Source organism: Chiloscyllium punctatum, chromosome 9 (genome assembly GCF_047496795.1).
Source record: "Chiloscyllium punctatum isolate Juve2018m chromosome 9, sChiPun1.3, whole genome shotgun sequence".
NCBI lineage: Eukaryota > Metazoa > Chordata > Chondrichthyes > Orectolobiformes > Hemiscylliidae > Chiloscyllium > Chiloscyllium punctatum.
Window position 1 is genome coordinate 47,066,791 of NC_092747.1, and position 15,775 is coordinate 47,082,565.

General features: G+C 40.9%; 1 protein-coding gene across 6 annotated transcripts in view; it reads right to left on the minus strand.

The window, feature by feature from the left end:
• Positions 1–15,775, minus strand: part of parp4 (poly (ADP-ribose) polymerase family, member 4) — a 124,840-nt gene that overhangs the window by 73,770 nt on the left and 35,295 nt on the right. For all 6 annotated transcript variants that reach the window (XR_011961509.1, XM_072577433.1, XM_072577431.1 and 3 more), the window contains 4 exons: positions 14,384–14,518; positions 9,319–9,492; positions 8,023–8,183; positions 2,825–2,962 (listed from right to left, as the gene is read on the minus strand). Coding sequence is in view for 5 of the 6 variants with exons in the window: in XM_072577433.1 (XP_072433534.1) it covers positions 2,825–2,962; positions 8,023–8,183; positions 9,319–9,492; positions 14,384–14,518 (608 nt within the window). In the remaining variant the exon portion in view is untranslated. The remainder of the gene's footprint in view (positions 1–2,824; positions 2,963–8,022; positions 8,184–9,318; positions 9,493–14,383; positions 14,519–15,775) is intronic.

Here is a 15,775-nt window from a genome sequence, read left to right on the forward strand (position 1 = left end):
AGCAATTTAAGAAGGCAGCTCAAATCAACTTCTTAAGGACAATGTGGGAGAGACATTAAATGTCAGCAAGGCCCACATCCCACGAACAAATAAATTTAAAAATGGAGTTATTACATCAAACATATTGGATTAGGGATGATATTTTAGCATGGAATAAGGACTGTAAATGGTCTAAAAATAGAGTAAGAATCAGTTTACCATTTTACAGAAGATTAAGTTTGCTCGCTGAGCTGGTAGATTTGTTCTCAGACATTGCAGCACCATGCTAGATAATATCATCACTGAGCCTCCAATAAAGCGCTAATGTTCTGTCCCGCTTGCTATTTATGTGTCTTGGTATGTTGTGTTGAGTGACATCACTTCGGTTCTTTTTCTGAGAGTTTGGTAAATGGGGTCCAAATTGATATGTTTATTAATGGAGTTACGGTTTGAATACGAGGCCTCTAGGAATTCCCGTGCGTGTCTTTGTTTAGCCTGTCCTAGGATGCATGTATTGTCCCAGTCAAACTGACTTCCTTCTTCGTCTGTGTGTATGGATACTAGTGATAGTTGGTCATGTCTTTTCGTGGCTAGCTGGTGCTCATACATGACCAACTATCACGAATAACCATACACACAGATGAGAGAGACACCAGTTCAACTGGGACAATATAAGACCATAAGACATAGGAGTAGAAATGAGGCCATTCAGCCCATCACGTCTGTTCCACAATTCAATCATGGCTGATAAGTTTCTCAACCCCATTCTCCCGCTTTCTCCCTGTAACCCTTGATTCCCCTTGATACTCAAGAACTTATTTATCTCAGTCTTCAATATAGTTAATTACCAGGCCACCACAGCCTTCTGTGGCAATGAATTCCATGGATTCACCTCTCTCTGGCTGAAGAAATTTCTCCTTATCTCCATTCTAAAAGGTCTTCCCTCTATTCAGAGGCCGTGCCCTCGGGTCCTAGTCTCTCCTACCAATGGAAACATCTTTTCAACTTCTACTTTGTCCAGGCCATTCAGTATTCTGTATGTTTCAATTAGATCCCCCCTCATCCTTCTAAACCCCATTGAGTATAGACAGTGTTATCAAACGTTCCTCATATGTTGAGCTTTTCATTCGTGGAACCATTCTCGTAAACCTCCTCTGAACATGCTCCAAGGCCAGTACATTCTTCCTGAGATATGGGGTCCAAAGCAGCACACGATACTCCAAATATGGTCTGACCAGAGCCTAATTGAGCCTCAGAAGTACCTCCCTGCTTTTATATTCAAGTCTTCTCAAAATAAATGGCATCATTGCATTTGCCTTCGTAACTACTCACTCAACCTGCAAGTTTACCTTGACAGAATCCTGGACTAGAACACCCAAATCTCTTTGCACTTCAGACTTCTGAACGTTCTCCCTATTTAGAAAAGAGTCCATGCCTCTATTCTTCTTACCAAAGTGCATGAACTCACACCTTCCCACATTGTACTCCATCTGCCACTTCTTTGCCCACTCTCCTAACAAGTTCAAATGCTTCTGCAGCCTCCCCGACTCCTTGCTACCTGGAAGGATGTATTTGCATTAGAGAGGATGCACAAGATATTTACCAGGATTTATCATTCCAGGATGCTGCCTGGAATGAAGCATTTTTATCCATCATTAGACAGTTCAATAACCGGGGCACAGATTTGGCAAGTGGTAAAAGGCTAAGAGGGAGTTATGGAGAGTTTTTTTCAGACAGAAGGTGGTGGAAATCTGGAACTCACTGCATAAAGAATGGTCCAATTACAAATTGACAAAACATCATTTAGATATTTAGATAGTCACTTGCGTTGGCATAGTCTTCATGACTATGGACAATCTTTGATGACAGCTGCAGACATGATGGACAGAATAGCCTCCTTCTGAGCTGTAAACGTCTATCAGTCTATGGTTTGTTATGTCCAGCAGAGCATGAGACTGGAAAATTTATAACAGCAAACAAGAAAATGATACAGATCCTGAACGAGTGTTGTTAATTGTCTTCACAATCGGTGACAGTAAAAGCATGGAAAATTAAAAGGGAAAAAAGGGAAAATTTTAAAATAATTATAACTATCAGAGAAAATGTAAAGTACAAAGGAACTAAAGGCTGACAATTTTCCTGGATCTGATAATCTGCATTCTCGAATCTTAAAAGAAATGGCTGGAGTGATACTGAATGCATTGGTTACATTTTTCCAAGATTTTGAATTGAAAATCTATCACTGAGTCAAGAAAGGATGGAGACAAAAAGGAAGAGACTATAGATTACTTATCATAATGCCCACCATTGGAAAAATGCTAGAATCCATGTCTAATGAAGCTGCAGAAGGACATTTAGAAAATGAGGATGCAAGAGGTATGTTGGAAAAAGGAGAACTGCTAAATGTATACAGTATTTGGATTTCCAAAAGGCATCTAATAAGATAGCACAAATAACGTTACTGAATATGATAACAGTTGATGGTGTTGAGGGTAGTATATTAGCATAAACAAAGAATAGCAAACAAGCTGTTGGGATAGAGGAGTAATTTTCAATTTGACAAATGAGTCAATGAGATGTCACAGGCATAGGTGCTATGGTATCATTTATTTAGAATGTACATTAATAACATGGACAAAGCTTTGAGAAAATTATAGAGGGAAAGTGATGATGAAGAATTTGCATGATGATGTCTTGAATTCATATCAAAGAGAGATACAGCAAGCTTGTTGGACTATTCATCATACATTTATCAACACAACAAACTTATTAGATTCACAACAGCTGGGTTAAGTTAAAGAGCACAATTATGTAAACCATGCAAATTACTTACTCTAACACTTACCTAGATAATATACCAACAAAGTTGCTTCCAGCAGAGGCATGGTATAATTGCTGAATATTACCGAAATGACTTTGAAAACTTTTAGTTTCACTTAATCTAGCAACACGAAAAATGTGCAAAATCTTAACTGAACGAGTACTAGAAAAAAAAAACAGAACCACCTATAAATATACAAAAGTTCAGAACTACACACAAAAAAATTACCATTACAAATATTTGTTTTTCATCAATATAGTTTTGGAGCATGTTATACTTAAATCCAGGCCTCCTGGCTCAGAGGTATGGGCACTCCTGTATCACAAGAGCCCTAAAATTACTACTGCATTTCAAGTGGATGACAATGATTCAAGTTGATTGTACTTGAGCAGATTACTATAGATCTGTTAACCTTGCAATGTACATGGAATAATATTCTTTCACTTTATAATCATTGACAATTGAAAAGATAATGCAAAAGTGAGACATAAAAATTTGAGTGGAGACTGCAGTAAAAAGCTATAAAGTTAATTCCAGTGCATGGATAATTGTTATGAGGAAATCGTCAAAAAAAGTTGGGCTTCCCAGTGTGGAAAGGAGACAACTTAGAGGTGACCTTTGAATACACAACAACACAGAAATACAGAAACAGGAATAGGCATTCCTCAAGGGGGTAAAACAATGACTGCAGATGCTGGAAACCAGATTCTGGATTAGTGGTGCTGGAAGAGCACAGCAGTACTTGGATGGGAGACTGCCTGGGAATACCAGGTGCAGTAGGATTTCGCTGCTCCTTGGATGCTGCCTGAACTGCTGTGCTCTTCCAGCACCACTAATCCAGAATTTAATTCCTCAAGCTTGTTCCTCCATTCAATGGGATTAAGTTTGATCCAAAGTGTCAATTTATAAATCTGTTTTTGGCCTATATATAAGGTATCAAGCCCAAATCTAAAATTAACAATTAATCTACCATCAATGGTCATCTTCAGAACAGGGCCCTATTCTTTTGCCACTCTTTGTGTTTCCTGAATTTTACTTTTGAAATATCCAATTCTTTCGTTGACGATGTTCTCTACTTAATGGTAAGATCCTGGGGAATGTTGCTGAACAAAGAGACCATAGTGTGCAGGTTCATAGTTCCTTAAAAGTGGAGTCACAGGTAGATAGGATAGTGAATTAAGTGTTTGGTATGCTTTCATTTATTGGTCAGGGCATTGACTATAGGAGTTGGGAGGTCATGATGCAGCTGTACAGGATATTGGCTAGGCCACTTTTAGAATATTGTGTGCAATTCTGGTCTCTGTTCTATTGGAAAGGATGTTGTGAAACGTGAAAGGGTTCAGAAAGGATTTACAAGGATGTTGCCAGGGTTGGAGGGTTTGAACTACAGGGAGAGTCTGAATAGGCTGGGGCTGTTTTCCCTGGAGTGTCAGAGGCTGAGTGGTGACCTCATAGAGGTTTATAAAATCATGAGGGGCATGTATAGGGTAAATAGACATGGTCTCTTCCCTGGGATGGGGGAATCCAGAAATAGAGGGCATAGTTTTAGAATTAGTCAGGAAAGGTTTAAAAAGGACCTAGGGGCAACTTTTTCATGCAGAGGGTGGTGCGTGTATGGAATGAGCTGCCATGGAGGAGACTGGTACAATCACAACATTTAAAAGACATCTGGATGGGTATATGAATAGGAAGGGTTTAGGCAGATGTGGGTCAAGTGCTGGGACTTGATTAATTTAGGATATCTAGTCAGCATGGATGATTTGGACTGAAGGATCTGTTTCTATGCTGAACATTTCTATGACTCTAGACTGCGGGACTCTCCAAAGAGAGGAAGAGTGGTGTGCATGAGACTGCTAGTAAAGTTAGAGTGTTGGGTTTGGCATCTGAAAGCGCTGTTGTTACCTTTCCTCCCTTCCTGAGGTCTCAACATGTTTGGACAGGTATTCAGGCTTAACCATAAGACCATACGACATTGGAGCAGAATAGGCCATTTAACCCATTGAGTCTGCTCTGTCATTCAATGAGATCATGGCTGATGTGGTAATCCTCAACTTCACTTTCCTACCTTTTCTCTATAACCTTTTGACTCCCTCATGAATTAAAAATCTGTCTATCTCAGCCTTGAATATACTTGATGACCTAAAATTGACAGCCCTCTGTGGTGAAGAATTCCACAGATTTCCTACCCTCAGAGAAGAAATTCCTCCTCATCTCTGCCTTAAATGTGCGACCCCTTATTCTGTAATTATGGCCTCTGGTCCTAGACTGTATGAAAAGGGAAAATGACTTTTCCAGATCTAACCTACAAAGTTCCCCAAGAATCTTGCATGTTTCAATTAGTTTGTCTCTCATTTTTCTAAATTCCAACAAGTATAAGTCCCATCTACTCAACCTCACCCTTTCACTTCTATCCAGTGAACCTTCTCTGGATGGCCTCCAGTGAGATACGGGACAAAAACTGTTCATGGTATTCCAAATGGGATCTAACTTGTACCTTGTGTACTTTTAGTAAGAGGTTCTTATGATATGTTGAACATGTAAGTGAACATTTTGTGATTCATGAACAAGGATGCCCAACTGGAACGGATAGAGATTGAGGAAGCTGATGTGCTGAAAATTTTGACAAACATTAAGATTGACAAGTCGCCAGGGCCAGACCAGATTTGTCCTCGGCTGCTTTGGGAAGCGAGAAATGTGATTGCTTCGCCGCTTGCGAAGATCTTAGCATCCTCGCTATCCATTGGAGTCGTACCTGAGGGAGGGAGGCAAACGTAATTCCTCTCTTCAAGAAAGGAAATAGGGAAATCCCTGGCAATTACAGACCAGTCAGTCTCACGTCTGTCATCTGCAAGGTGTTAAAAAAGGATTCTGTGGGAGAGGATTTATGACCATCTGGAAGAGCATGGCTTGATTAAATGCGGTCAGCACGGCTTTGTGAGGGGCAGATCATGCCTCACAAATCTTATTGAGTTCTTTGAGGATGTTACTAGACAAGTTGATGAGGGTCGAGGGGTGGATATGGTGTATATGGACTTCAGCAAGGCATTTGATAAGGTTCCCCATGGTAGGCTCATTCAGAAGGTCAGGAGGAATGGGATACAGGGAAATTAGCTGTCTGGATACAGAATTGGCTGGTCGACAGAAGACAGCGAGTGGGAGTGGAAGGAAAGTATTCTGCCTGGAAGTCAGTGATGAGTGGTGTTCCATAGGGCTCTGTTCTTGGGCCTCTACTCTTTGTAGTTTTTATTAATGACTTGGATGAGGAGATTGAAGGATGGGTTAGCAAGTTTGCAGACGACACAAAGGTTGGAGGTGTCGTTGACAGTATAGAGGACTGTTGTAGGCTGCAGCGTGACACTGACAGGATGCAAAGATGGGCTGAGAGGTGGCAGATGGAGTTCAACCTGGATAAATGCGAAGTGATGCATTTTGGAAGGTCCAACTTGAAAGTTGAGTACAGGTTTAAAGACAGGATTCTTGGCAGTGTGGAGGAACAGCGGGATCTTGGTGTGCAGGTACATAGATCCCTTAAAATTGCCACCCAATGGACAGGGTTGTTAAGAAAGCATATGGTGTTTTGGCTTTCATTAACAGGGGGATTGAGTTTAAGAACCGTGAGATCTTGTTGCAGCTCGATAAAACTTTGGTTAGACCGCACTTGGAATACTGTGTTCAGTTCTGGTCACCCTATTATAGGAAAGATGTGGATGCTTTGGAGAGGGTTCAGAGGGGGTTTACCAGGATGCTGCCTGGAATGGAGGGCTTTCCTTACGAAGAGAGGTTGACTGAGCTCGGACTTTTTTCTTTGGAAAAAGAAGGAAGAGAGGGGACCTAGTTGAGCTGTACAAGATAATGAGAGGCATAGATAGAGTTGATAGCCAGAGACTTTTTCCCAGGGCAGAAATTGTTAACATGAGGGGTCATAGTTTTAAGCTGTTTGGCGGAAAGTATAAGAGGGGATGTCAGAGTTGGGTTCTTTACGCAGAGAGTTGTGAGAGCATGGAATGCATTGCCAGCAGTTGTGGAAGCGAGGTCATTGGGGATATTTAAGAGACTGCTAGACATGCATATGATCACAGAAATTTGAGGGTTCGTACATTAGGTTTACCTTACATGAGGATCAATGGTCGGCAGAATATCGTGGGCTGAAGGGCCTGTTCTGTGCTGTACTGTTCTATGTTCTAACTCCCTCTATGCTGCATTTTTCTGCAATCTTTCTCCATTTAAATAATTTTCAGCACCTTTTCTTCCTGCCAAAAGTGCATAATCTCGTGTTTTCCAACATTATACGCTATCTGTCAAGTTTTTGCTGACTCACTCACCTCGATTATGTCTCTCTGCAGACTCTTTTTGTATCTTCCTTCTTACTTGCCTCCCACCTTTATTTGCATTGTCTGCAAACTTCGTGATAGTACCTTCACCTCCCTCATCCAAATCAATGATACACATTGTAAATAACTATGGACGCAACACTGATCCTGTGGTAGTCCGCAATGTAGTACTGTTTGGGGAGCCCATATTATTCCTGCTGGTGTCTTCTTTCACTTGTTATTTCTTACCTCCTCCCACATGGATTCTACAGCTTCCAATCCAAGATTATTTCTTGTTATCGTACTTAGCCCATCTCATACTAACAAAGCAACTCCATCAATGTTTCCTTCCGGTCTGTCCTTTGAAAAGTCACATATCCCTGAATATTTAGCTCCCAGCTTTGATTTTCTTGTAATAATGTCTCTGTAATGGCTACAATATCAGTGAATAAACACTGGTCTATGGAAGCAACTAAGACATTCTCACACTAAAATTATTTTCTCCAAAAGGCAAATGGGCATTTAAGTGACAGGAAGAATGATGTCGCTGTGTTGCTACTTGACTTGAAATCTCATTGGAAAAAGAAAAGAAGTAGTAAACCTCCAAGCAGCCTGAGAGAATATAACAGCTTTCACTTTTAAAGGAAATGGAGATATGGAACTGATTCCCAGCCAGAGAAGGTGATGATTAACTTGCATAAAAGTGGGATGAATATATATTTTGGAATGAAACTACAAACTGAATAGAAAGATATTGGCATGATGGTCAAACATTGTATGGAAGAAAATTGATCAGGAGATGCAAGGACAGTTCAAGAACATCTACTGACTTTTAAAATATTCAGATATGAAAAAGATTTGAAAAAAAGCTTAGAAAATAAACCAGTAATTTTGTTCAAAATAGAAGCTTACCTTTGATTGGTATTCAATAACTGAGTTTTGACATGCAGAAATTCATCGACATTTGGATCGACATATTCAATTTGACATCTCAGTGCATGATATTTATTAAGTGAAGAAGGTATGGGAGTCCATGAAGTCGCTTCACTTGCATTAATGACATCCCTTAGCAGCTGAAATATAAAACAAAACTAGATTTTCCACCTTTTGCCTTGCTATGTTTTGTTGACTAAGCATACAAATCTTATACCCTGGTGCTTTTTGTTCTGTTCAAAAGATTGAGTAGAGTAAATTCTTGCCCTTGGTTTTCCTATTGTCAAAGGTACTTATCAACAATTAACACACTCAAACTTCAACTTCTAAAAGCTACTTAGTCCCAAAATTGTAATACAGGCAATCCTCGGGTTGCGAATGGATTTAGTTATGGAATCTGTTCAAAGTCGATTTGTATGCGGGCCGAAACATAGTGTAACACAATGCAAAGCAGCCATTTGTAAGCAAGGGAAATGTTCTATGTTGGATTTTTAAAATTATATCCCTGTACAGCATCACTTGAGTACAAGTATTCATAAATTGGTTGCTCGTAAATCAAGGACCCCCTGTACATATAAATGTTTAATGAACTTCGCTGTCATAATTGATTCGACATTGCTCCTGTGAAGCATATGGGGAAGCTGTTTTTATATTAATGGTGCTATAGGTCACTATTGTAGATATTGTTAAAGAAGTTCCTTTCTCTGCTTGTTTTAAATGTTAACTGTTTTTGGATATTAGCTATTTTGAGGTAAAGTGGTAAAGCATTCATTTACAAGTATTTAAGCCTAATTTCAGTGACTGTTTTTTGTCTCATTCTATGGCGTCCCTCAAACATTTTTATTCCAGGATAGCAGCAACCTGTTCAGAGGCCTCTGATATTATGATTTGAATAACCACATATGGCATCTTTTGACTTTTCGTTGTTTCCTCTATTAAATGCCCAGGGAGTACTTTTAGTAGCAGCACTGAAACTGGGAATTCACCAAGTGAAATTTACATATGGAAGCCAGAATCTGCTATACCATAGCACTAAATCATGCTTGTCAGACCATTTTTGTTTTCACTGGGGTATCTCCATTAAGAACATCAAAGGATGGTGCATGGTATCTTTAACATAAATCAAGACATTTAAAATCTGGAACAACCTTACTTATTTAACAGTTTATTTCACAAACTGCTTATTCCAGGACTAGTCATTCATTAGTAAAAATTACTGGCTACATCAGCACAGCATCAACTTCACTGAGCAAAAGTACAAAATAATGTAATTACCTGACAGAGATCTTGTTTCTCAGATATTTTTCTCTTGGTAACTGTAAAGTCAGTCTCAGGTCTGATTAGCAAGGTGGAATAGAATTGAAACATTAAATCTCTCAATGTTTTTTCCTCAACTATATCATCAAATGCTTTTTTCAACTGCAAAAGAATCCCTTCTGCCCTGGATACCTAAAAGTCAGTAAAATAATAATAAAGAGAATTTAATGTCTTGTATAAAATATTAGCTGAAACATAAAACACATCATTTCATTGAATATTAAATATGGGTTTATAGTGGCTTGATCACAATTTTTTCTTAAATGCTTTTTTCTGATCCATGCTTTTAACTTTTAAATGTCAATTTAATTCACTTGATGATATTGTCACTCCTGAAATAATTCATGCCTCAAGACTTGGATGCATATTATGTTTCAATTTAAAAGCATTACTAAAACAAGTGATAATGTGTTGCTGGAAAAGTGCAACAGGTCAGGCAGCATCCAAGGAGCAGGAGAATCGATGTTTCGGGCATGAGCCCTTCTTTAGGGCTCATGCCCGAAACGTCGATTCTCCTGCTCCTTGGATGCTGCCTGACCTGCTGCGCTTTTCCAGCAACACATTTTCAGCTCTGATCTCCAGCATCTGCAGTCCTCACTTTCTCCTAAAACAAGTGATAGAAAAACACCAGTCAAGACATCATCAATAAAGAATCTCAGTGCACAATTTGAAATTAGGGAGTTCTTCTGGTGTCCTGGACAATATTCCTCTGAGGGAAGTGGAGTGACTGTAATGAGGTCAGCCAGGTGGACCTCATAAAATATGAGTTCATTGATTGGGGCTGTTAATCTGATCCAATCAGTGAGCCCTGGCTGATAGGTAAAAAGTGAAGTGCCCGGGTGTCTCTGGAGAAGGAGCACGCGGTGCCCACCAACACGCTGGAGTTGTTCAGGGAGAGGTGGGCACCGCAGGGAGTGGAGTGCATTATTTCCCCCTCCAACTCAATTATGATTTAATCCCTGCCCTCCCCTTCACTGTTTGATCACACAGCATTGCCTTTGATGTGAAGGGCACTGCTGTCACTGGCCACTCGGGTGTTTCTTTAAAAAAATAGTGAAGTGCCCGGGTGTCTCTGGAAAAGGAGCACGCGGTGTCCACCAACACCCTGGAGTTGTTCAGGGAGAGATGGGCGCCGCAGGGAGTGGAGTGCATTACTTCCCAGTCCAACTTTATTTTGATTTAATCCCTGCCCTCCCCTTCACTGTTTGATCACGCAGCATTGCCCTTTGATGTGAAGGGCACTGCTTGTCACTGGCCACTTGGGTGTTTCCTTTCTTCCTGGTGGTGGAAACTGAATAAAGATTTGAGCACCTTATGTCTTTCACTGTGTCTCACACCTGCACAACATGGGTTCTAGGGAAAAAATAAGCACTACTGCAGTTAGCCCGTAGTGTGGGGGTTTAAAAAAAAAGAAAAAAACCCAACAAAAACAAGAATGTCAGAGGTTTTGTTCACTCTGATAGCTGGCTCTGAGGGAGCTGGACCAGTGTGTAAAAAAAAAAGTCAAGTGCCCGGGTGTCTCTAGAAAAGGAGCACGCGGTATCCACCAACACCCTGGAGTTGTTCAGGGACAGGTGGGCGCCGCAAGGAGTGGAGTGCATTATTCCCCCCTCCAACTCCATTTTGATTTAATCCCTGCCCTCCCCTTCACTGTTTGATCAGGCAGCATTACCCTTTGATGTGAAGGGCAGTGCTTGTCACTGGCAACTCGGGTGTTTCCTTTCTTCCTGGTGGTGGAAACTGAATAAAGATTCGTGCACCTTGTGTCTTTCACTGTGTCTCTCACCTGCACAACATGGGTGCTGGGGAAAAAAATAAGCACTACCGCAGTTAGGCGGTAGTGTGGGGGTAAAAAGGGGGAAAAAGAAAAAAAAGGAAAAAATAAACAGGAGATTGAGTGGTTCTGTTCACTCTGAGAGCTGGCTCTTGAGGGAGCTGGACCAGTGTGTGTGTGTGTGTGTGTGTGTGTGTGTGTGTGTTCAAAAAAAAGTGAAGCGCCGGATATTCTGACAATCTACAAGCTGATTCTGAGGGAGCTGAACCAGTGTCAATTTACTAGTGTAAATAAAGGGTGACTTGATGATAGTATATCAGTCACTGCGGAGTCATTTCAGTGGCAATGAGAGTAAAGCATGTTCCTAAAGAAACTTGCTAGTAACAGTCGTCTTTGAACTTGGGTAAGCATTTCTGGCATCATGCTATTATTTGGGAGGCTTGACTTGTTCAACCCTGCCTTCAAAGACTGGGGTCTGTATGTGGAAAGAATATGTTATTTTTTCATGGACAACTAACATTGGGGCAGATGATAAGCAACGAGTAATTCTCCTGACAGCTTGTGGACCTGCAGATTTTCAGTTATTAGGAGCCTAACTTTCCCTGAGGCACTAGGTACTAAAACCTTTCAACGTTCACTGATATTATTAGTTAAGGAATATTATAATCCCAATGCTCCTCTAACTCTGACACACCATTGTTTAACTTGGCAATTCGAGAACCAGGGGAATCTGTGTCAGGACTTCTGACTAGGTTAAGACTACTGGCAGAGGTATGGTACTTTGGTTTACCCTTAGTGAGATGCTGAGAGACTGGTTGGTATGTGGGATTAATGACGTAACCATGCAAAAGAACCTACTAGTTGAAGCCCAACTGGACTCCAAACAGACACTACAATTGGCTTTATCATTAGAAAATAAGGCAAGTGGAACATATGAGTCACAGGATATTCTGATGGAAGTGGGCATACTCACCAGTCTGACTGACTGACTATGACAAAACTCCAAAACAAAGCCAAGCCTCAGCCAAATAGTTAAATTTTCTTTAGGATCTGGGCTGGCAAGCCATTGTTGTTGCTGACTGTATGCAGATTTGTGACAGCAAAGGAGTGTAATTGGAGGACAAGAACTCCTAGACTGGTATCCCTGCATTCCCTGAAAAGCCCACCTACATCTGATTTGGGTCAATGAAATTGCTCAGCAACATCCAAATCAGAGCCAATCAAAATAAACTCTAGTTAAATGATCATCCAGTTCTAATGGAGGTTGATACCGGCATGGCCATTTCAGTGATGACAGAACCAGTCTTTAACAACATTCGCTCCGGATTCTAACCCTTTAGTTTGTGCCAGACCTCGGCTCGACTGAAAACCTATACTGGGGAACCTTTACAGATTAAGGGTGCAACTTCGGTTCCAGTCTCTTCGGAGAAGCAGCTAGTTCAGTTACTAATGATTGTAGTAAAAGCTTCAGGCCCAAGCTTGATGGGTTGAAATTGGTTGAGAGAGAGTCTCCACGATTAGGTCAACGTTTTTCAATTAAAAAAATGGCTGCCTGAGTGAAGTCCTAATTAAATACTCTGAAGATCTTTGAGGAAGGCTTAGGGACTATCAAAGGAGCCAAGTCCATCTTGCATGTTGACCAGGAAGCAATTCCACAATTTTGCAAGACCTGCCGAATGCCATTTGCCTTATGGTCAGAAGTAGAGGCAAAATCAGAAGACTGGAAAGCAAAGAAGTCCAGTTTGTGGAATTGGGCAGCACTGGTTATAATGATACTGAAGCTTGATGGGTTGGTACACCTTTGTGGGGATTTTAAGAAAATGGTAAACTGCTTGTTGCAGCTGGATAAATACCCAGTCCCTTGCATAGAGGACTTATACGCAAAGCTGGCAGGGGCCTGTCCTGAATGAAGCTGAATATGAGCAATGTGTACTTGCAACAGCAGTTAGATGAGGATTCCCAGAAGTATGCTACAATTAATATACACAAGGGATTGTACCAATATATGACACTTCCAGTTGGCGCATCATCAGCCTGTGCAATCTTTCAGCGGACAATGGAGAACATTTTGCAATGTCTATCTCAGATTGCCAGTGCAGGATACCAGACGCTTTCAAGCAAGAAAGACAGTTTACTACGGGGGATGAAGTTTGGTGTAGAAAATACAGCAATAGCCTGCATGGGTAAGAGGTTTAAGGACCAGCGACACATAAAGTTCAGGTAGATGCAATGGCTCTATACAAGCACATGAACCATATGAAAGCCACTGTAAACTGTGTAGGTGCAGAACATGCCCTGTTCATCGGAACAATTGGAAAGGTTGTTAGAACTCACAGGTTCTCCCTCTTGTCAAGCGAGAGGCCTTAAGAGACCTCTGAATCTGAATGGCACACGATGTATCTTGCTGCATCAAAGCCTTCGCTGCTGGAAGAAGAGAGTGAACTTCTCCCAAAACATCCAGGTGCAAGAAGCGAGCTCCTGCGCGTTACATGCCACCCGTGTCAGGCGCAGAGCCAGAGGAACCTGAACCAGTGCTAAAGTGTCCCAGGAGATGCTACAAGGAAAAGGACCAGCCTCCGACTCAGGTGGGGTTCGGTTGGGGGGGGCTGGGGGGTTGGCGGTAAGGGATGCAGTGTTTCTAATGAGGTCAGTCAGATGGACTTCGTAGAATAGCAGTTCCCTGATTGGGGCTCTTAATGGTGTCTAGGGATGGGCAGGCTAGGTGGATTAGCCATGGGAAAGGCAGGGTTACAGGTATAGGGTAGGGGTTGGGTCTAGGTGGGATTCTCTTCAGAGGTTCTGCGTGGACTTGATGGACTGAATGGTCTGTTTCCACACTGTAGGATTTTTATGACTTCTGTAAAGGGTAACTTGGTGATGGGATACTGGCCTCAGTGGAGTTATTTCAGAGCGTGTGTTCAGTATGGCCAAAGACCCAAGGTTCACATGATAACATGTAACTATTCTGGCAAGGCCCCGAATACACCAGCAAATGTTCTTTGTTCAGTCACTGGATCTTGCTCCCTAGATTTCTGATTTGCAACCAATTGCTTAGATCATAGAGGGAAATGAGTACGACTTACAGAAATTGTCATCAACACTATACAATAAGAACAAAAAACGTACAATCAACTGTTGTGCCTCACTGCTGCCCCTGTCAGATTAGCTCTTAGTTGTATTGTTCAAAAATTATATCTAGTGAATTATATTATGATGGCTCTTGAAACGCAAAGCAAAAATGTATCTTACATCATTGAGAGAGATGGAGGTTGGATTGATCAATTGATCTTCCAGATGGCCCAGAGCTTCTGCCCAAACCATTTCCACAAGAAGTCCAACTTCAGTCGAAATTGTGCTGGAATTCAGGGCTTCCTCGATTATAAGCTGTTGTCAGGAAAACACAAACTGAATGAAAACAGTCTCCCCTTAAAGAATAAAATTAAAGCAGAAACCTTGCTTGTTATGTCCGTCTGGAAAATACAATAAACAAAATACAAAAGGATACCAAAAGCAACGACCAAAAATAACGGAAAAAGTAGGAAGGTTGAAATATTAATGAGGATACTGGGAAAATAACAGCCTAAATGGAGTAATGAATCAAAAGGGACCCAAGATACAAATTCACAAATCACAAAAGACAGCCTGAGGTTTTTTTTTCATTCATTCATGAATAAGCAAATTGATAGGCCAGCATGTAATGCCCATCTTTAATTGCTCAGAGGACAATTATGAGCCAACCACATTATGATTGAGTAACATATAGGCTCGGGCAGATAAGGTTGGCAGATTTCCTTTCCTGAAAGATAGTAATGAACCAGACAGGTTTTTATAACCGAGATGGATTACAAAATCTAAGACTTGCTATTAATCCCAGATTTTTAATGAAGTCAACTTTCACCATTTTTCAAAGTAGGATTCATACCCTTGTCCCCAAACTATCAACCTGGAGTTTGGATTACTAATCAAATGATATAACCACAATGACACTGCTGCCCTATAGGTTAATAAGGGAATTATAAAACAAAGCAAGGAACTACTTGTATATTCTGTGAATAGATGTATTTAAGGGGAAATATGATCATTTAAAATGGAGAAAGGATTAGAATATCGTGTTGATAGATTTGCATGTAAAAATTTGAGAAGGAGTTTGTGTCAAGCATAAACACCAACATAGATAAGCGAGGCCAAATGGCTTTTCTGAGCTGTATATTTCGTGAATTTGTCTCAAGGGCACGTCATGGAACTTCTTAAGCTCATCACTCTGTGAGAAGAAATGTCTCCTCATGTCAGTCCTAAATGGTCTACCCTGTAACAATAGACTTTGACTCCTGGTTTTGGACTCCATGGTCATCAGGAACACCCATCCTGCATGTATCCTGTGTAGTCCAGTTAGAATTTTATAAATTTCTATGAGATCCCCTCATCTTTCTAAACTCCAGTGAATATAATCGTAATCTATCCAGTCGATACCTCAATCTTGTCATCCCAGTCTGGTAAACCAATGTTGCACTCCTTCTATCACCAGTACATCAAAAGGAGACCACAACTGCACACGGTACGCCAAGATGTAGTCTTGCCAAGGTCCTGTACAATTTCTCCATGTTATACTTCTTCTGCCATGCATTTGCCCACTCAATTAGC